General features: G+C 41.9%; 1 protein-coding gene across 3 annotated transcripts in view; it reads left to right on the forward strand.

The window, feature by feature from the left end:
• Positions 1–2,394: 2,394 nt before the first annotated feature.
• The window catches only part of prkar2aa (protein kinase, cAMP-dependent, regulatory, type II, alpha A), a 41,069-nt gene continuing 19,992 nt past the window's right edge, over positions 2,395–23,471 (forward strand). The window contains exons 1-2 of one of the 3 annotated variants that reach the window (XM_063886553.1): positions 2,395–3,050; positions 3,905–4,191. In XM_063886553.1, the coding sequence (XP_063742623.1) occupies positions 3,942–4,191 (250 nt within the window). In that variant the 5' untranslated portion in view covers positions 2,395–3,050; positions 3,905–3,941. The remainder of the gene's footprint in view (positions 3,051–3,904; positions 4,192–23,471) is intronic. The other 2 variants (XM_063886560.1, XM_063886567.1) reach the window with 2 other exon arrangements.

Consider the following 23,471-nt stretch of genomic DNA (forward strand, 5'->3'; position numbering starts at 1 on the left):
TAAGGATGAAAGGGCACACATCAGCCAGCAGATGGTGGTGTTGTATCACAAAATTAATTTAAGACAGCCTTGGTTGTATGAATGTAATGTGTACACACAGGCAAGATATGAATGAACCAATTTGGTTTTGAGGTTGGCTGAAGATAGACAAATGCAGATTTCTATTTCAATATTATATTTGGTTTCGGAGCGATAACATTTTAATCGAAGTGCATTAACATGGTGTGGTGTAATACAGTCCCATTTGATTTACCCCCAACCCATTAGAAACACTAGATGTAGTTTCCAAAGTAAAGATTTGGAAACCCTTCATCAATCGGCTGATGCACACCATATATCGTTAGTTGGGTTTTCCTCAATTAGCTACTAATCATGTAACTTAATCTGAAAAAAAAAATTCCCCAATTCGGGATTAATAAAGTAACAAAAACAACTTCCAGTTATAGAACCACAAGGAATGAATTTGTTGTATGATTTAAGATTATTTCCTGGATCATACATTGACCTGTATCACTGCAGGCATATGGTACAGTCTGCTTTCTCTCATCATCCTCACCCTTGTCCATCCTCATGTTAACGCCTGATAACGCCGAAATGGAAAACTGTCTGTATGTCAGCGTTCCCAGATGGAGATGTTTGGAGATGACAGATACTAAAACGTACACAGTATACACACTTCCACATACAAAGTACACTAACGATCGTCCTTCACTCTCTCTGCCCCATGTTCTCTACTTTCCCGCTTCTCTCTGAAAATGTAGGCTAGCAGCTGTCCTTGACACACTTTTAGAGTTTACTGGAACCACATTTGCAGAAACTCCCAAAGGATGGCACTTCTAGGAAAGCCAAGACTGGAGTCCCAACTGTACATGTGAAAACTCCTTTGCCACTTTCACTATAGGTTGTACTGCTACTTGATTATGTTCCTGTGGGAAATAGTTCCACAGAAAAATGCACTCCTTTGAGGGATATGCTGCCATGAGTCTCATTGTGGGTAAATTCACATACAGCAAATACAGCAAAGAGTAGGGGAAACCAAAAGGTTCACAAGCTAATAGATATCAGCAGTGTAATCAACCTTGATTATCAACCCTGTGAGAATGAGAATTCTCATACTGATGATGGGGTTTATTTTGGGGAGTTTGATCTGTTTTTGAAAGAAGCATAGCTTGGAATCAGTTTCACACTCTTGGGAAACATCTTTATTTTTAATATGAAAGGAACCTTTCAAATACTGTGTCATTACCAAAGTGTATTCTCCCAGCAGAGGGAGCATGGACTTCTGTTTTTCATCAGTGGTTGTTGAAAACAAAGACCCTAAACCAATCAGAATCAGGTAAGAGGAATTAAATCTGAGCTCGCTGTGGCCATGGCAACGACTTTACCTCTGTGACAGCTGAGGAATGGGAATGGAAGAGAGGAGATGCTACATGGACGGTGGTGGTGCTAAGCAATCCTCCAAGAATACGTACCTGTAGATTCACCTTCAGTGATCCTGCTCATTCCTGCAGGGGAAAACTGACTGTAGACAAACAAAGTGAACAAGAGTGGGAAGATGGTGAGAGGACACAATAATCACCAATGCACTGAAGCTGCATGTATAAAAATAGAAAGAGAAACAGGGACTGGTTGATCTACTATGATGCAATTTAGAGGGTTACACTAAAATTTGATTTACACTTTCATAGTTGTCACATCTGAAGAGCCTTACAAGTCTCGAAGGAAGGAAAGGATGAAAGGATGGATGGGTTGGACAAGGGAACGAGGGATGAGGGGCAAAAATTGTGAATTTGAGTCTTTTTACTCAAATAAGAGCGAGGATGTAGGGTTTTCAAGAAAGGACTTCTGTTGGAGACTTTCAGCTGTACCGATGTGTTATGTATTTTATTCAGTCATACCACAGCACAGTTAATAAAACAAAACTTCTGTTGAAATGATGGTTGTTGCAGGTCAAAGAGCAGCCAAGTTCACAGGTCAGTTATATAGGATTGTTTGTTATTTCCATATCACATCACAGCTATGTTTTCAAGATTCATCCCTCTAATATGAACTCTTTCAAAAATAGATATTAGAACATATTTTACAATAGAGAAAACACGTTTTCTTTTAGTCTTTACAAATCCAGGCATGTTGGTTGGAATTAGTTTGAGAGTATATATTTTTTATTTTCTAGTATTTCTTGAGATATCTACAAAATTGTCGATGCCACTTCTGTGGGTGTGGTCCTATTCTGAGAGTATGAATATAGTTCTGCCTTGTATCCCGCCTTTATTTAAATAACACTATCCAATTGGCTAGGGTATGCAGAACGTTTTTTCGGATTGGTCCCTAGTTTCTGTCAATCAATGTCAAACGCTCTCTTCTCACTCAGTAGCCACGCCTCCTCACGCTGGCTACAGGCAGCGGTTCATTTCGTGCGTCTAGTGCGGAGTGTTTCGCCGGGAGGGAAGAAACGTGTGTTCAGTTCATTTCTGCAGGCTTCTCTTGATGTAATTAGCTGAAACACTGCTGGATTAACAATACAAAATAGTTTTTGTCGATACTTGGGGTTGCACTTAAAAGTGGTGTGGCAAAACGCTGACTTGTTGTCACCTGGCTGCAGCAGCTGACTTTACTAGTGTCTCCAGGAGAGGAGTCGCTCGACAGATAGCCAAGGAAAAACAGGCAGATGCTAACAATTAGTTAGCAGCTCTTAGCGAGTTAGCCTGCCAGCTAGCCAGCTCTCCATACTGCCACAGCAAGTCCCACCCTCCCCAAGTGCGTGGACGTCGTAAGAGGCTGCAGCGGTGAAGTCGGCTGCTTTTTCCTGTCAACTTAGCCAGCATCGCTGTGCAGCTGGCTGGCGAGCTAAACTACCCCCAAAAGGTTAGCTCAGCGACACACTCGTTACATTTATTGGCTTTAACGTTGGACCGGGGTTTTCTGTGGAGGTATACGGTCGCTACACTGGCAAAGAGACTGGCTAAAAAGAAGAGACGAAATAAGAGAGAACAAGGAAGACACCAAGAAGGAGGGGACTGGCTAGTTTAGCCGGGGAGACAGATTCTCACGTAAGTGACACACAGTAACGTTAGGTTAGCTTACAGCTTAACTGTGCTTTACATCATGCTATGCTTGCATGGGAACGTTTATCTAGCCGGCCACTTATCTGTGGCTTAGCTCCCTGCAGCCAGTGCGCCATATTATAGCGTGAGCTAACGGTAAAGGCTCCCTTGGAGGGGGCAAGAAAGCTAATGCTCAATGCTTTTTTGAAGTAAGAACACGCTTGAAACATAACCTATCTACGTTTACTGCATACATTATTTGTTATCTAGGTTAAATCGGTAAGTCTAGCTATCTGTGGATCGAAAAGGGCAGTAAACCAGTTGTCATGAACATTAGCCTCTTAGCTGCTTTGCTAGCTAGTTCGAGCCGGCAACCCACCCAAGTTGACAGCTCAGTTTCTAGTAATAATGTTGCTGAAAGCCAGCTAATGTAACTGTTTATCTCTTTCCCATCTGGCAAATGTTGGACTCATATCTGCTAGTGCAGCTGTGGGAACTGTGTGTTCTTGGCTCAACCCTAGATAAGTGGCCGCTCAGTGACAATGTCACAGCAACACTTCATGTACGTCATTACACTACCTTCATACATGCTAGTGCAGTAACTGTTCAGCTGTCACACTCGATGGTCATTCCTTCAGTTACCCAGGCTGCCACAATACATTTCAGTTGCTATGAAGAGCTGTCATCAGCCACTTAACATTCGCAGGCCACACGGGGCACACAGTGTACTGCCATATAGTAAAAGTCAGCTGTTCAAAGCAACGATTAAGCAAGCCTTAACCACATCACAGCCCAGGACTGGGCTACAAGTATGACTCAGTACCAAAGCAAATTCTGACTCATTTTCTCTCCTTCTGTAGATAGATAGAATACACCGCCACTGAGCCACACACAGCCATGAGTATTGAGATACCAGTGGGGTTGACAGAACTGCTGCAAGGGTACACTGTGGAGGTGCTGCGACAAAGGCCGTCAGACCTGGTGGATTTTGCAGTACAGTACTTCACCCGTTTGCGGGACACCAGAAGCCAAGATGGGGCCGGTGCTGGTGGCAAGATGGGGAAAGGAGTGATGTTTGATGGAGAGCCCATGCAAACAGAGTCCAACGGGGATGATGACGACGATGACGAGGATTCTGACTTTGAGCGTAAGTTTATGTATTGTTATGATTGTCACCTGTTGTGTTGACTGTCCACTTGAGTGACAGAATGAAAGAGAGCGTAAGTGTGTGTTTTGTGTCAGAGTGGAAGAGAAGGTGAAGCTCGAAGTGCTGTCACTGATGTAGTCGGAATCAATTTCATCTCTGCCTGAGAGTCAGATTGATCCAAGTGTGTGAGGCCTGCCATACTTGCACCCAGAAAATCCCATTCCAATCAGCCGGAGCCCTCATCTGCCACTCATATAATCAAGGTTTCCATTCTCCTTGTCTGTCTGACTGTCAGGATCTAAAATAGTACTATATATCTTTGTGATTTAAACCATGAAGGCCTTAAAGGGGCTAGTTTTACTTTAAATAGCTTTCAAGGCAAATAATTTAATAAACTGTTAAATATTAAAGTTTTAAAAAGAGTAAATTGTGCCGTGACTACATAGACCTTGATAAAACGTTCCACTCTTTACACTTGATTTGTAAGCATTGAAAAAAAGTTACAAGACATTTTTATATGAAATTGGAGTTCGATGGCCGCCAACATTCTATAACACTTTGCAATTTTAAGTGGTATGTTGAAAACTTAACCCTTATAACAGAATTCACTCTGAAAGTTAGATCCATACTGGCAGAAAACAGAAAGAGGCCCACATCACAACCTTCAGCAGGAGTCATGCCATGCCTCCTTTCGCATCAATCCCCAGTGTTTCTCACACTGGCAGAAGATGCAAGTTGCTCAACAGCTCTGCTCTGCTGTGTACTGCCGAGAGTAGCGTGGCCTACATCGCATCAGCATGCTGCGGAGCCGGGGGCTGCTACCTCGTGAATGGGGGTTCTGTTTTCTCAATGAGTTCCTCCATTGTGAATGATCAGCTGTGATGATCAGGGAACTTCTCCTCGCTTATCTTCTTAAATTGAATGATCTGCAACATTTCTGTTATAATGACAACATTTCACAAGGCTTTATGTGTGTGGAAGGCCAAATGCTTGAAGAAAGAACATGTTTCTTCTCTCCCAGAATCATTGGCAGATACTGAAACTGGTGAAGTGTAACATCTAGTTGCTGGGTAAAAGAAAAAGTTGAATTCATCAGATTTGTTTACAGCGACTTCGGCAGATAGGTTGAATCTTTAGTTCTAGTTTTACTCGGTTGCATTTATAGGTTAATGATATTTATCATGCCCCATATGCGCAGTGTTCATCTCTGCTGAAGCAATATTGGCCAAGTTTGGAGATTGGTACAAGCTGGCTCAGCGTAAAAGGGGGATTACAGATTCTGTTTCAATGCTCTCACAAGTGGGGTTTGGCTGCTTTCAAACAGGTGTGTGTGTGTGTGTGTGTGTGTGTGTGTGTGTTGTGTGTTGTGTGTGTGTGTGTGTGTGTTATGTCTGAGATTGCGTGTGTAAAGGCGAACAGATGTGTTATGACTTGGTTTCACGCCCGTTCAAATTCCAGCCCTGTGACGCAATACAGCAATTCTTCTCAGTGCTTTTTGATTAGCGATCACTTATTCAGCATTTTCTACTCATCATCCAAGGAGGCAATAAAGGACAGGGGGCTGACATTGTTGAGACTTCTGCCTGGATGCTGTGGGTCACACACGTGACATCCATGACAGTAGATTATCAAGCGTGGCTTGTGTACACTTCCCCAGGGGTCTTCCAGTCCTGATGGGAACAACACAGGCCTGTACGATGGAAGACATCATGTGCTCCTGCCTGACCGCTGTTGTAGCCCATAGGTATAAAGAGTACTATAGTGCCTCTAGTTCAACAGCACATGCTCCAAAACAGTTCCCTTTTGAAGAAAATCCCCTCAAATAACTTTTTTAATTTAGGTGTGTGTGTGTGTGTGTGTGTGTGTGTGTGTGTGTGTGTGTGTGTGTGTGTGTGTGTGTGTGTGTGTGTGTGTGTGTGTGTGTGTGTGTGTGTGTGTGTGTGTGTGTGTGTGTGTGTGTGTGTGTGTGTGTGTGTGTGTGTGTGTGTGTGTGTACTACTTGGCAACCTTATTGTTGGTGATAGCATAATTATAACAAATGAAAACTGACTTTCCTTTCAAAAAACAATTTCGGTTTGAGTTCAATTAGTTGTTCGGCCCTTATTTCAAACCTTGCACCAAACCAATCTCCGGACAAAAATACAATACAGTTATAGCACCAGTTAAGCTAGAATACAAAGGATTTACATTTTAAGGCAAAATACATTTAATCTTACCATGTAACCTGGTCTGGTTGTACTTAATATTATGTTTTAAAATATAAAAATGTGTATTTGACATGCTGTCAGAATTTTAGTGTCAACTTAGAGCACCTTCACTAAGGCCTGACTCTTTAACATCCTTAAAAAGGTTTGAAAAATGTAACTGTCGCACTTTAAGCATTGGTTTCTTGTACATAATGCCGCATTCCTCAGGCGATGACCTACTTAAGGTAGACCAAAGGCTCATTTGGTGTTTTGCTCGCCCCCCCCCTGATTAACCGAAATCTGACCACAGTGAAACATTGTATTGAGCTGAGACATAGAGCAGCTCTCTGTACGGCAGAAGTCTTTGGACCTGGGATTAGGATTCAAGAATTTATTAGAAAAGCCTTGATAGCTTCACAGTGATATGTCAGGTTGTGTAACGTGGACATGAGCTGTATCTGTTGTAAAAAAAAATCTTGACACTCTTCTGGTCTTCTTTTATTAGTCTACTTGCATATACGATGAATCACCCGTGTGCTCTTAACCTTTTATTTGCGCTGCAGGAAATGGCTGTGCATGAGTGTGTCGGCTAAACGCCTGAAATGTAAATGAGTTCGGTAGCTGGTAATGCAATTCCCATGGACAGGGCAGTATACCCCCTAAAACATGACGTCCTATTTTACATGCTTTATTTTCCTTACTCCCGCCGCCTTAATCCACAGCAGGATAACGACACAGGCGTAAGCTGCTTAACAAAAGGAGATATTGTTTTGGATACACACTAACTGTTGTACCTTCATCATGTCTTGTGATGTTGGGGCAAAGATTTTGAAGATACACTTTTCTTTATGGACAAAGGTTAATTGATGAGATAAGCCATTCATTTAGAGCTGCTATATGTTGCTGAAAAGTTTAGTTTAGGATTGCACTTCCAAATACTGCTCCAGGAAAGGATCCCCTGACTTACCTGGTACACTCTGTCTTACTCATTCAGTGGTAGATGAAAGAAAAGGCTGCAATAGAAAAGCGCTCTTCCTAATATGTGCGTGTTTTCTTTTTCCATGGAGCTGGCCTGTCTACTGTCAGTCTGGCAGTGCGTGCTAACTAAATGAAACAGAAGGGGATGTCTCTGTGACTGAAATAAGTGGGGCTTTTTACTAAGAAGATGGATGGAGGGACAGATGAGTCCCAGTTATCATAATAGACATGATTAAATGTGTTTTTAAAAGAAGGACAGCTGGGATAAAGCGGGTACTATATTAAAAGAAAAATGATGGAGAGAGGCGGAGAGTCTTCAAGAAGAAGAACAGTAAACTTGTGCTTACTTACTTACTTACTTCATTTTACTCTCTAAAGAATATAACGCAGCTTTGACGCTAAATGACAAATCACCTGGATACATTATTACTTATTTAAGCTGGATTTACCGAATATACATCTTTGACTTTGAAAAATCTTGGAAGTTATGTTTAAAATGCTGTAATCTATAAGGGGGGGAGTGTTTACTTCTTCTCGAAAAGCATGAGTCAGTATTTTCAAAATCCTGCCTAGGTGTGTTTTGTTGATTATGTGAGCACTGGTATTTTGAAAGCAGAGAGCACTCATAACATCAACAGAAGCTGGGAGATGGTTTTCTTTTCAGGGCAGCTGCACTGTTGCACCAGTAAGTGTGAATTTTCCCAGATGGTTGCTTTTCGTTTTCTGAACTCTGTCTACAATTATGACGTCAGACCTGTTGCTTGCTGAATACAACTAAAGCCTATACCTAAAACCTTGGAAGTGGCACATAGACGCCTTTTTTTTAAGCTAGGTGTCTGGAAAAAGTTTTAAAAGTGTTGTTTACTCGGGCTGACATCCTTACATAATGTGAAATCGATTACATATTGTGGTTTGACTCCTTTAATTCAGGTGCTTTGGTTTTGAGGTTTAGTATACTACTGGTGAATGATTTTGTGTGCCCGCCGTTGTTTCTCTTATTTTATTTTTCAGTGGAAAACAACAAAAAACCTATTAAAAATTAAAGTAAGTGTGACATGTGACCCCCTGAACCACAATCAGTTTCAGTTGTTTTTGTTTCTGTCACATGTTACCCACTTTGGCCTCGTTTTCCACTGCCATGTTTGTGTCCTGCACCTCCTTCTGAGAAATGAAGTTGAAATTTTGTGTAATGCAACTCATGTCTCAGCTAAGTTAACCCTAACTTCCCAGGATCCCAGGATGTAATGCTTGTAACAGGATCAGGTTTATTTTGGGTGCCATTTTCTTATGAGAAATATAGAATAAAGTAACGCTGGTTCCATTTCCTGAGTAGTTTGTCTCATGTGGTCCATTTGTGATGATTAGAAGGAAAACAATTCAGTGTCTTGCTATGAGAAATGGTGTAATTTTGGTGATTTATACAAGTCTATATTGTAATCTGTTGTCAATGTATCCTACTCTCTTCATTTTCACTCATTTAGTGTTTCTGTGGTGTGACATTTTCCTGTCAGTTGTGTGTGATAAATCAACATTATACAGAGTTACAATTGGCACTGTGTGTGTGTGTGTGTGTGTGTGTGTGTGTGTGTGTGTGTGTGTGTGTGTGTGTGTGTGTGTGTGTGTGTGTGTGTGTGTGTGTGTGTGTGTGTGTGGGTGGTGCCCCTGTCCTTCAGTGCGTACATGTGTCTGTATAGGTGTGTGTGTTGGACTGGTCTCAGTGCAACAGGTGACCTGATCAGCAGGCTGCAGTGTGGTGTGTGTGTGTGTGTGTGTGTGTGTGTGTCCCCAGTCGGCTTTTAGCCTGCAGCCTAGCATCCCGACAGACCTGGCTGGCTGACTGATTGACAGCGCTAAGTGGAAAAGCCCTCAGACGGATCATGTCTGACCGCTGTTTGTCTCTCTGACTTGTCTTTTCATTTCAACCTGTATGTCTGCTCTCTATCTTGCTTGTTCTTACATTTTTCATTTCTCTATTTGCAATGAATGTCTTTTTTCTCTACGTGTTGATCATCTTATTTTCTTGATGGTTTCCCGTCAATCATTCCTTTAATAAAGCCAGTCTGCTGTCACCGCCATTGCCATTCTTATCTTTTGAAGTCCCTCTCTGAATTTCTCTGTACGTTTTCCTTCACCTGTCTACTTGTGTTTCTACATGTATATCTTCCTTTAAGCATACTTCTTTTTTTCCTTGTACCCCTGTCTCTGTCTGTATCAGTGAATAGAGAAAAACACATCTGAAAACATGAACGGTGAGGATGAGAGAGACGCTGTGTATTGTGTGGCGGGGATGAGAAGGAAACACTTGACATAGTGCTACATTGCAGTGGAAATCATTTTGTCATTTCATAGGCCACAGTTCAAGACACACTTTTGTATCACGTGAAAATGAACCATTAAAAGTCTGTCCTCCTGTACCCATCTTTATCTGGTCTCCATGCGAGGCGATGTGTGTGCGCATTCACATGGACACTCATGTGGTTGAAAGGAAATAAACAGAGCAGCATATTTGTTTGTTTTTGCATTACGGATCCCGTTAGAATGCCATAGTGGAAAGCTAGTCTTCCTTTGCAAGAACAGAGACAAAACAGGAAGAAAACAATCAGGGAACAAATTGAAAATGACAAAGGGGAACAATAACATGGAAAGAGAAGAGAAGCGCGACGAGACACCGGCAGATGGGCTGAGGTACGATCTGGCCTGCGTCATTTAAGCAATGACATTATTTGAACATTGGTACTTCCTCATTCTCTGCCCTCCAGCTATCTTTAGTGGCACTAGAAAAATGAGGAACTGTAGGGCGGGGTGGGGTGGGGTGGGGGGGTGGGCAGTCCGTTAGCCAGTGAGGGTACGTCCTCCTCCGCTGGAGCTCCAACACACACCGGATCTCTAGGTCACACTGTTTTCCGATCACTGCCTCAAAAACATTTATGTAAATGTGTTAACCTCCTACTCCGAGTCATCTCCATTAGAGCGGATGTGTTACGCCACACACACACACACACACACACCTCTCTTTATACTGTTATTGTGAATTTACAAACCATTACAAAATCACCTCTCACCTCAGGCTGCATTGCTAGATAGGAACAACATGGAAATGGAATTAAAGCCACATGTCCCTTTCATGAGGATCACATCTCCTTTGTATTATTTAATTTATGTTCTTTTGAAATAAAACTTTGTTAAAGCCTTTTATCATGCCATGAAAAATGGAAATTCCCACTTTGAGTTTAAATAAGAGGCAGCAAAGAGTTTTCCAGCAAAGCTTTGTGGTTGAATGAGTAACATGTAATGGCCGTGACCCCAAACTGACCCCTGTCCCTCTCTTTACAGAGGGGCGGAAGGGAAAAAAAACATAGGGGGGGACATTTCTGGGTGGGGGATGTGGTGAATACAAGAGGGTATGAAGGATCCCAGTGGAAGATGGGAGCTGTAAACATTTTTTTTAGAATCTTAAATTCCAGTGTTTTAAAACTCCTCATTATTGTCACTTGTGAATAATGCATGGGATGAGCTTTATTTAGATAAATTGTTACAAAAATGCTAATTATATTTTAATAGCAGCTGGAATACAAACCCGTCGCTGACATAATGATACTGACACTGTAAGTATGCCTGTGTATGAATTCTTCCCTCGGGAGAGAAGTGGGAGTGCAGAGGGAAAGTAGAGAAAAGGGCATGGGATAGGATCTAGGAGACTGAGGAGGGGGATGAGCTGGGCAGAGAGTGGACAAATAACAGGATGAGGATGTGGGAATCAGTCCACCGGCGATCAATGCTGACTGTAAACGGGAGTCAAGAGAGGGTTCAGGATCCTTAGTCCTTCCTGAGAATCAAACGCACGCTTTTCCCTTCAAGCTGTCCTGTTTGACAAATGCTATCTTTTGTAATACACATTTTTAAGTTACATTTAAGTCCACAAGCTAAACCAATATTCAAGCTTTAAGACAATGCTTTAGCCAAAGTGAGAAGATATTAATAATCATCGTCTGAACCCTGATTTTTTGTGTTGGAGCTTTCACAGCGTCCTGTCACACATTCAGCAATATAACTGCCATGCAAATGTTCCCTTGCAAAAACAAATCATTACAAGCGATGTAAATGTATTCAGTGATTTGATTTAAAATCTGCCCTATATCCTGCTTTATCAGGCGACAAGATATTTCATTGAATAAAACAATGGTTGGTTACTTGAAATAGTGGCGTAGATAAACTTGCCACGAGCAGTTCTTTTTTGACAGCGTTTCCCAACCCTAGCAATGTGAGATAAGGGTGAATTGTCCGAGGGTTTTGGCTCTGGGTGGTTACCTAGCATCCCTCTGTTATCATTTTCTACACTGGCACATGAAAAGCCAGTGAAAGCAGGTCACAGTGACACGCTCAATGTGTCCTCCATTATTGGGTTTGTTACATGGGCTTTAACCATGCTCAGAGTGACTGAGCAACACATTGAGATTTTATCCTCCTATTTTCTCTGGCGTGCACATTCTTCAGCCCTTTTTTCCCCTCAAATTCAGCAATCAAACATTTAAATCTCTACGCTGAATCTTTATTTTTGGGAGGATAGTGCTCGGGGTATAGTTGTTCGAGGGTCGGTGGTTCCGGCCTTTTAGTCAACATGAAGTGGCCTTGGGCAAGACATTGAACCCTGTCTCTCTCCCGATGGCATGTGTGTGTGTGTGTGTGTGTGTGTGTGTGTGTGTGTGTGTGTGTGTGTGTGTGTGTGTGTGTGTGTGTGTGTGTGTGTGTGTGTGAAAGTGTTAATAACTCATGATGGGTGTGTGGCAATGTGAATTGCTGCATCTGCCTCTGTATAAATGAGTGTGAACAGATGAATGCTGACTAGAAAAGCGCAGTAAATGTATGCATCTGTCCTCATTTGTCACCCATCACTCTCCTCCCATCACTCTCTCACCCTGTGTCCTCTGAGCCTACTTTTCCCTTTTCTCTATCCCCCTGTCTCCCTCGCTCTGCATGTGTTATTCTCAAGGTACAGGCCCAATCTCATTAGACAAGATGGCTTAGAGAGAAAGGGAGTTATAAGGACAGTTTAGCAGAACCGTCTCTGGCATGGTGAGAAAGAGTGAATGAACAAGAGGGAGAAGTGTTGAGAAAAGAAGGGAAACATGAATGGGAAGAGATTGAATGAGACAGAAACCATTAGGTTAGAGCCAGCATCAAATACCAGCCAAATGCAGTTAATGTTGGATTTGGCTGAGGGGTCCGTCTACTCTTTCATATACCTTTGCAGACATAATATAGACATGGTTCATAGGTATACCATATAGTGTTCTTGGAAACTGTGATGATTATTGGAATAATTGTAACCCAACTGTTTACTTCAAAGATACTCATGCAGACAGACATGCCTCACCTTGGATTGGTTGGTTAGAATTTGTCAAATCTGCAGGCACAGAGAGAATAAACAGACGGCCAGTCTGGTTATCCGTGACCCTCGAGTGTCAGCAGCACAACATGACCATGCTTTGGATTTCTGAGGGATAAAATATGTTTTTGATCTATTCCAATCTACCACAGGGGTTTATAGCTTTTTAGAGACAAGATTAAACTGTGGTTTTTCAGACTGCGAGTCTGGATGGAGTAACGGATTGCATGACAGTGACAATGGCCTACATTTTCTGAAGATGTGGGCTAATGTAGATTTTTTTAAATTAAGGTGGAAAATGCGTGGTAAAATATGTCACTGTGAATTACATACTGTTCTCACTTAGTCAGAGTAGCTTTAGACCAGGCTGAGAAATGAACTTTAGCCCTGTAAACTCAGTCACAGGTAAAAACCAAACAGTTTCTCAGCCTCCTCATAAAACGGGTCCTACGAGAAAGCATGATTGTTGCTTTTTTGCCAAATGATCTGTTAGAGCAGACAGCTGAACAGACAAAGACCAGCGTGTGGTTGTATCACACCCTGCCCCAGACATCATTCTGACTGGTCAACTCAACAGTCCAGCGATTATGTGAAACAAGGTATCTTTTATAAGCTCTACACTTCAGCTATTATGCCTCTTGTTACTTTTCCATAACACTACACCTACTTACACACACAGTTAAAGTCACAAAAAGATAATTTACTCCGATTACCATCACTATTAGACCCCAGAGCCCAACAGCTTAATAATACATCTTATTAGATAAAGATTCACTGGGGGGGCTTTTTAATACCGCATACTAGATTTTCAACAGTGTCCTAAACTGCCACAGTCATGGTCACCATAGAAACCACTGGCCTTGAAGCTGCTCTGGCTGACATAAGTGACAGTGATGGGCAGCGGCCTCGTATAATCACGATTCAGATAAAGAAAGTCGGAGGTCAGTATTAGTACACAGCCCTCCCCTCTCTTAAACAAGTATCATTATCAGTATATTTGTATAGCCTTGATATGACACGCATTCATAAAGCAGTCGCTGTATTGCAACCCCCCGTATTATGTGTCTTCTTAAAGGGCAGCCGTGCTGTTTACTGTCCGCAAGTGAGGAAAAAGTTGTCATTGAGATAGAGAAAGAGCACAAGTCATCGTCTTTTTTGTCTGTGCTGCTGTTTAGTCTCCATATTTATAGTTGCATATTGATTAAAACACCTTACTTCCTAGTCTGCTTTACTCAAACCACTATTAACTAAAAAATTAAGAGTCCACTTCAGCATTATCATCATCTCATTTTATTATTTATAGGTTTGTCTTTGAGTTAAATTACATTTTTTTATTGTATTCTATTAACTACTGACAATTTTGCTCTGTGTTGGACTTCAACAGACACTGGAATGGCTGCCATACATGTAGAGATAAAGATTTAAGAATAATTTGGAGTGGTCTCTTAATTTTTTCCGGAGCTGTATAGTCTGATTGAAGGAAGCGTACATCCTTAGTTTCAATGGCACAGTAAGCGTTGGCTCCAAGTGAAATGGTATCTCCTTTTAATGACCCAACTCTAAACACTGGCCTGAGAATGTGGAGGTTTGAGTTCTTTTGTGACTCTAAATGGTCACGTAACGACAGACTAGATTGCCCCTGTTTATGTTACACCCCAGTGGTTTGATGAGGACATGTTGCTCTCTCCTACCCGCAGGCCGGCCACTAAGATTTTCCGGACAGTTGGATGTTTTACCAGCAAACAGGACCAGATATTGTCCCATGCTTGTGTATTTAATGTCTTAAAGGATGTAGCTTGTGCATTTTTTTTTAATGCTTTCACCCTGGGAACCCAAATTGAGCATCATCCTGTGGATATGAAAATATATTGCTGTGCTTGTCATGTGGAGATTTGAGACTAAAGACCAGATGTTGGGGCATTCAATTATTAATGTCTTTCAGCTTGCCTCTACCACACATGGGATTAGCCACATCCCAGGCTGCTGAGATAACACTGGTCCATGAAATGTCTCCAGGGTTTCATCTCTGCAACGGTGTCACCACCTCAAAATAATTAAAGGCCAAGCGCTTGTGAGTTTTCCTGAGGGCATTATGTTTTAATGAAACCAGCTCCCGGGGTCAGAGACTATAAACTTTTTGTTTCCGTCTGAGATGTTGTAGAAAACCTGCTGCTGCTGGGATCATAAACTCCATCATAGATAAGGTCAGAAAAATAATTCCTGTCAGCCACATTCTGTGACGCACGACGTTGATCAGGTCCTGCAGGTTTATAATCATACAGGTTGTCAATAATAAAAGGGTGGACTCTGGGAACTAGGAAACGTCATCAAGGGTGAATGCTCAAAGATAAATGCTTCGACCGATTGAAGGTATTTGGGGTATATTTAGAAGTTTGATTGCACATGTTATTCAGCAGTGGTGTAATTCACACTACACTGTGCACTAGCTTTGATGAAAGCACACAGAATGAGTTATGACCAGTGCCTGCTTCCCCTCTCTCTCTCTCACTCTCTCACTCACTCACTCACTCACTCACTCACTCACTCACTCACTCACTCACTCACTCACTCACTCACACACACACACACACACACACACACACACACACACACACACACACACACACACACACACACACACACACACACACAATTGTGTTGCTTCCAAGAATTTGTTTTGGTGGTGGGGGCTGGGGCAACATGTCAATGAGAGAAAGAAACCGTTTCCTCTTCCCCTCTGGGAAAACAAGTCTGTGAAAAGCAACCCATAAACATCTACAGTCAGTTATTTACATTAGTGGTTCCTATAAATGTTCCTCCTCAAGTCATAATCACACATTTTTGTCTGTTTTCTCACGTCTCAAATATATTTGTTTAGACTGGCATTAGAAATGGACGTTCAACACAGAAATGAAATCTAGAATCCTGTAGTATTTTGTCTTTTTATTTGTTTTATCGGAGGATGTCATTCTGTAGTCTTCTAATGCTCTTACGTCTCTAGCCAGGACAGTCCAATCTACTTTTAATGACCTGTGACCTTACTTGGATTACTCAGCGCAGAGTGTTCTGTAGTAAAGTGGAAAGGGCAGGTTGGGAATTAACACGGTAAGTATCCGCCCTTGAATTAAGTTGACACAGAAAGCTGGTTAGTCTTGCTTCCTTGGAGCACAGCTTGTGTCTTTGTTTGATATTGTTAAGTTGTTAAAAAATATCCCCCTTTGGTTCTTTGTGAAAGAGTCTCTTTTACGGCATTAACTTGTGGCCTGTTTAACTTGATTTGGATTTCTGAAGGCACTAAATAAGCACGTTATCAATGACGCGATAGGAATCATTGAAAATACCTCTAATTGGCATCAGCATGTTTGCACTTCCAATACTTTTACCAAAGCATAAAACAGTAGCTGGTGGACTGCTTTAGTGTCAATACATCCTGTCCAACTCAGTTTGAATATGCGATGATTCAGATTTGTAATGTAAACAACCAAATCAAATAATCTAATCCGCGAACGGCGTGATAGAAGCACGCCTGATTTATTTAGAGAAGCTGAATTACCTATATTTTGAGTTACTCACTGGATGTGCTGCTTAATCAGATCGTTGTGTGTTTTATCATATTCAGTTAACCATGTAGTAAGTGGTTGTGTAAATAAAGGTTTGCCAGTATGGACACAAGCAAACAGAAGGCTTTGAGGCATTCGTTCAGCTGATTATTACCACCAGATTTTCCTAGTTTAAAAAGTCCTCTTTACCATTCACTATATAAATGTTTACCATGAAAAAGGACACTGTTATTTACAAGGGTTGCAAGCACTAGCAATTTCACCAAGAATCAACACCAAATTAACATCTCGGTGCTGCCTCCAGCTCACTTATGAGCCAAAACCAAACTGCATCTTTGAAAACTGTATGCAACTGCTTCCAGCACAGGAACTTGCACAAGCTGACAATTGAAAGCCATCATTTAAAATGCCAAAAAGACCAGGATACATAAAAAACCTGTCTGCATGCCCGGGACATCTGTTATTTTATTGACCTTTTATCGAATGGATAAAGTAAAGAAGAACATTTAGCATTTATTGATTTGTATGGTTTCCACTGAGTCCAGGTTATTTAAAATGACATTGGTAGCCTGGTAAACAAAGCTAGTTTGGAGCCTTGCTAAAAGTACATTTTGGCTCTCAGGGAACAAAACCATCTCAGCCGCTTGCACAAGGGCTACTCAAGCTGTTGTGTGAGTAGGTATCATACGTTTGGAATATGTGTAGTATTAATTTAACGTAGTAATTGACCATGGAATGGCTAATGACTGAAGTTGATGTCTGGCTTTGCTTGAGGCATGTTGATCATACACCGTGACAAATATAGGAGAGGGTATCAGGCTAAGTCAAGCTTACAGGGGTTAAGTAGCTTCAGCAAACCTGATGATACTGGCAAAGGGTTAACACCAACAGCAGCTATAAGCAGGACAGTGCTGCTTCCTTTTAAGGGCTTCTGGAAAGCGCAATAGAAGGGGAGAGGGAGAGGAAAGAGGGGTGAGACGGAGTGAGAGAGAGAGAGACCATTTTTGTGGGAGGGAAATGGAGACAGTAAGATAATGGGAAAGGTAAAGAGAGTCAGAAGAGAGTTGCATGGTGGGAAACGGGGACTGAAACAGCGTGAGAATAATGTTGGAAGCTCCTTGTCATAGAAAGAGGAAGTTACAGTCTGCAAGAGAAGACTAGAGTAACTACTTTCTTGACGATAATGGAAAGAAAGAATGAGACGGGCTCCGAAAGAAAAGGAGTATGACAATAATGTCGCTTTCTGGGTTAATACATTGACAAAAAAAGTCTCATTTACAGACATAAGTTGTGTAAGCTGATGAACCCCAGCTGCACATCTGTAGCAGAGGACACCCTGAGTGTGTGTTTGTGTGTATATTTTTGATTTTAATATATGTAAAACGCAGATTTACCCAGTGTTGGTGCATATCTTGTAACCCTGTTATCTCTTTTTGATTACAACCTCTGTGTAATAAATCCAACAAGCACACAGGTTCTCACAACCATAAATCACAGAGCTGAGGGATCGGTACAGGGAGTTTACTATTTAAACTCCTAAAGCCCCGATCCCACAGCGCATTTTGCAGGTTGAAAAAACGAGGCACAGCGCATTTTTACATGCTTTCCTGCTAGGGAACCACCTAAACAAAAGCAGTTGAAGTTTATTTAACTCAAGGGTGCTCCTGAGAAAGCACGAGACATCAGAGCGGCACTCGAGGCAACGCAAAACACTTATCTCTTTTTCAACGATTTTAAGGAAAAATTAGGCCCTAGGCTGCTGAAAAAGCTCTGTGATCAGGGCCTGTCTGTTCTCCTGTTTATGCTCCATATATCATGGTTGGTGTTTCCTAACAGGTTCAGCCACCTGTGTGTCACAGTGAGGGAGGGATAGTTCTCAGCTCCTGTTCATGTTAATGAAGGGGAGTGTACGGTATAACTTAATAACGTATAAATGAGTTCTGCTGCTTGGCACTACCAGTTCATCGTGTCTGTAAAACAGAACTGGCTCTCACTTTGGGAGACATACTTCACTGTCAAAGGTGTATAAGCGGATAGAAGTTTGCAGAGACGCTTTTTAAAACGTTGTTAATTCATAAAGAAAGTAGACCATTCCTTCGATAGCTTTACATGTCAGTACACCTGTCATTGATACTTGTTTTTCACTGGGATGGTCCTCCTCTTTGCCTCTCTGCTCCCAAAACCTCAACATTTCAGAACAGCCCTGATTACTGATTTATCCAGGTCTTCTTATGCAGACAAAAAACAATGAATAAAATAAATATTGCGCTCTGTTCCACTTTCCCCACTTAACCGTAGTGTTTCTTATCCATGAATTTTTTCCAGCTGAATATCATGAGACAAACTGCCGCTGGCCAGTACTCTGTCACAAAACTATTCCTTGAATTCCTCCACAAGAACATGATCCTGCTGGTGTATATTCAGTATTTGGAGAGCACGCTCAATCCATTTGGCATGGTTCCAATTTGCTGTAGGCAATAATTGACTTGTTTGACACTTAGTGTGTAGTTTGACTCTGGTATGACGCACAACAGCCACCAGTCATGAAATGTCAGCAGATTTGGTACCTGCACGGCACTGCATATTTTACCTAGAATGACACAATAGGATTCACAACAAGGCTCATTACCTACCGTCTGCTGCAGGGTGACTTTCTTTGCAATGTGATGCATTTATTGTGAGCTTAGACAATGGGTCGTTTTTTATATTCAAGGTATTGGATTGCATATTGTAAAGAAATATGCAAGATACCAGAACTTATTATTTCCCTTCTTGGGAGATCAAATCTAAGCGAACATCTGAAAATGCTCCTTTTATAGGTCCGTTAAAGATGGTTTCTGCTACTTTCATTCTTGTATGATGCAATGCCGCTACATAATATACATTTTGAAAGATGTGTTTGTAACTATCAGTTAAAATGTGCTATAATGCATTTAAAAATGTACCATATTGCCCTCACCAACACAGAAGTTCATGTCAAATCTGTTTTGGCACAAGCAAAGAAAGCAATAACGGATAGTGCTGGTATTGTGTGTGTTTCTGTGTGTCTGTGTGCCTCCTGCATTCTTTTTTATTATGCCTCTATCTACATATACTGCAAGTTCAGGGCTGCGTCACCAAAATGCGATTGTGTGCAAATTTATGAACGTGTGTTGTGCGGACATGATGTGATTAGATTTCCACATTATCCTGATATTCAGTGAACGCTGCGGAGCCCAGAGTTAGTCCTGCTGAGGTCAGCATTTGAGCACACACTGACATATAAGAGCCAGATTACATATATCCTCTCCGGGGAGGAGGGCATGCAGGGCTGGATTTATCGGTCGGTTCCTGCCTTGCATGGCTCTCGGGAAGAGATGAAAGTGGGCCAGAAGGACAAAACCAGGAGACAGACTTGGAAAGATGAAAGATGTATCGATAACAGATCATGATGATAAACAGTGGATCCATCGCCGTCTGAATTGTCCTATTTTTTAGTTTTAACGTTTTCATTTCCTTGTCTGCTGCTTTTTTAATATAGCAGATCAAACACTTTTTCAGAGTCCTCTCCCGTCTGTATGAGTAGCACATGTGCGTAGGGGTGCACAATGTAAAAAACAAAATAAAATATAATTCTGAATAAGCCTAAAAACCTTGTTTGGTACACATCCTCCAAAAAACACACTATCATTTAATAATAATGTGAATACTTCTAAATGTCCCCTTTATATTGCAAATCATATCACAATTGTTCCATATTATCACACTTAAATATATTTTTCGTGCAGCCCTACATATGCATTTTTTAAGGCATGATTAAAGAAGGCTTTTCATATACATCAGATAGGGCGCTATAAGCTGGCAGTTGGGCTGTATGTGGGTGTGCGGTGGAGACGGGAGATGCTGATCTGCTGTTAAACTCTCCGATTGTTCTGTGCCTTCCATCGCCTGAGTCTGCCTGGGTGGTTTTATGATGTTGCGCATGTATATCTTGGTCTGTATGTGTTCTGCTCCCCTTGCTTTACTATGTGCCAAAGTGCAAGTCTAAGCGGTGTGTGTGTGTGTGTGTGTCTGTGCTTATGTTTGAGTGCATGCCAGCAGAGGCTGTCAGTGACGTCTGAGACGGCCTGCTCTGGAGGAGAGGCAACACGTGAGGGGAGCTCCTTGCTCCACATCTGACCCTGCTGTTATCAATCAGGCCTTGAGAGGAGATGCAGGAGGGGGAGGAGGTGGAGGAGGCATAAGCAGAAAGGAGAGAGGAAAAGAGATGGAGCCAGAGTGGGAGGATAGAAGAGGAGGAACAGATGGCAGGGGCTGTTTTTTAGGAAGAGAAATGTGGGGAGGATTGGGGAGAGAAAGAGGAATAGATGGAGGAGGGGAGAGAAAGAGGAATAGATGCAGGAGGGTAGAGCAATACATGTGATTGGAATAAGACTTGATTATTATTTAAGTTATGGTAAAACACAAGTATTTTGACATGACAGGAAAAAAACAATAAAGCCTCACATTAGTAAAACTGTATCAAGCAACTTTTATTTTACATTATTTCATTGATAATAAATCATAAAAATAATTGTTATTTTAGATTGTTGATCAATCCGATACAAAAGGATTTTTATATATATATATACTACAAACATTAATTCATTAAAATCGGAATAGTGTTTTTAGGATTTTTATTTTATGAATATTTAATGAAGGAACAATAAATGAGAAGTGGTCAGCTGTCCTCTGATTCATGGAATGGACACAAATTGGCCATTCAGGTGACAGAAGTGTCTCTGAGTCAGCTGCTGCCTCTTTATGATATTTACACTCTGAAATGAGTTATTCTCACACAGAGAATCCATGGATGTGTGTGTGCTGAAAATGTACTTGTGTGAGGATTTATTATCCTACAATAAAATCAAGAAATGAATAGTCGTGTCACATTCATAGTCTACATGACTGCTTTCATTGATGGACCCGTCCCCAAACATGACCCGGCACCCGTCACTATTTCATTATTTTGATGAAATCCTTCAAATGTTGGTTTACTGCCATGACGAACAGCCAATTACATCCTGAGTTTCACCGTTTCTATTCGAGGGATCAGAGTGGTTGGAGGGAAACCAGGAGGTGTGCGCGGCAACAGGTGGGTGGACAAGTGACAGAGCTGTCCAAAATGAGTTTGTCTTTAACTCGCCCACTTGAGAGCCAGCCGTTACTTCTGCAGGTTAGGTTAGGTTAACCGTCGCACGATCCGTCTCTCCACTACGTAGACATTCTGGTGAAATTATTGAAACTGGAGGTGTGTGAGGGTAGGTGGTAACATTCATGGTTTGGTCTCCCCGTCCAGCTAACAAGCTGATTTATTGGCAGACGGACACTCACTGAGAACGGCTGCAAGAGGAATCAATGGGAAACACCAGGCAGGGGCGGATGAATTGTTCCCTTTTTTTTTCTTCCTTAATTCACTTATTCACTCAGGGGCCTCTCTCTTCTCTCTTTCCCCGGTTCATGTTTGTTTTTTCTGAATCACATGCTCTAGTCATCCTCATATCCTGTGTTTATCTGCCTTTTTTATATACACATAACGCATCTCGTGTTTTCCTTCTCCCCATCTGTCTGTCCCCCTTCCTCTCTTTTAATCGTTCTCCTTTATTCTTCCACATCTCAGCTTAATCCATCGTATTGGCATTTGCCATCTTTTTTTTTTACTCCCTCCTCTCTTTCTCTCTGTTTCTTTTTTGACGTCACGATTGATCGCACTCTGCCACCCCTTCTGTCTGTCTTTTAGTTTCTTCCCCCCCTTTTCTCCCCTCTCTCCTGTCCCTCTCTTCTCTCCATCTGTTAATGCTTTAATGGTAGTGAGTGGGTGTGCAGATAGGAAGAGAACGTGGGGGGGGGGGAGATCTGCCACTTGTTACAAGCTGGGTAGAGGAGAAGGGGCTGGATGGCGGCCGACAAGGGGGAGGGAGGGATGGAGGTTGAAGGGGGGGGGGCGTTGTTATGGCGATGAGATCTTCTTTGTGTTAGGTTTCCAAGGCAACTTCAGGCGTACACTTGATACAGCATCCAACATAACCAGCAATCCCACCCCCACCCTTGCCACATGACTGTAGGGAGAGCTCTTCACACATTGCACACTCAGACTTACACACCCACGCATTGGAACACACAAAAAGCATGTGTGCACACACACACACACACACACACACACACACACACACACACACACACACACACACACACACACACACACACACACACACACACACACACACACACACACACACACACTTTTATTATGTCCACCTCCTCTTGAAAGACAAAACTGCATTTCATGGGACCCATGGTGACAATACATGATGCGTTTTTTTAAATGTACTGAAACACCGGGACTGATCACACGGGTACAGAAAGGTGATTCAATAGTTGTATTTTATGTGCTTAGGTAGAGTTTTAAAACAAGAGTATCCCCAACCACTGCTACTTCAACTGTAATGGAGAAGACATCATTTAAAGAGTATAAAAACAGCAAAACAACCACCTTTGTTCTGAAAGTTATTTTTCTCACCAGAACAATTCAGTGCTCTGCTTTGTTTGCTAACATGGGCAGAACTTCAATTGTGCGTGTAACATTTTTGTCGGTCTGTGTGCTGCGGTACCTGCAGTGATCTGACCCAGTTCATGCATCTGACTTAGATCAAAACAAATCATTTGAAGCAGTTTGGAATGTGTCCTCCTGGCGGGTGGCTAGTTAGAGTTTTGAAGGGCAGGGGGATTGTATCATAGAAAACAAAAAATGTTAGATTAGGAAAGGGTTAAAATGTGGACACTGAAATGGTCATTGGCAGTTACGATGCTCACAGCTCCTGAGGAAAGGCTCAGGATGACCCCTGATCACACATTGTGTGTACTCTACGAAGCAGCCGTCACTTTTAGCTAATATCATTGATGTGTGAAAAATCCATTCTCTGCGAAGACAGTTCACAGAACAGCATGTTGCTTTTTCTTCACGACCCCATTTTCTTTTGAGAGACGAATGAATGTGAGAAGAGCCAGATAGGTAGTGACACACAACAAAGGTCCCTGTCCAGATCCAAACTGGGGACATTAATGTGAATAGTCAGTTATTTTTTAAGGTGGATCCACCAATGCTTACGGCTTCACCAGTCACTTTTAGAATTGATAGATTAAAGTCATCGG

Source organism: Eleginops maclovinus, chromosome 1 (assembly GCF_036324505.1).
Source record: "Eleginops maclovinus isolate JMC-PN-2008 ecotype Puerto Natales chromosome 1, JC_Emac_rtc_rv5, whole genome shotgun sequence".
Taxonomy (NCBI): Eukaryota; Metazoa; Chordata; class Actinopteri; order Perciformes; family Eleginopidae; genus Eleginops; species Eleginops maclovinus.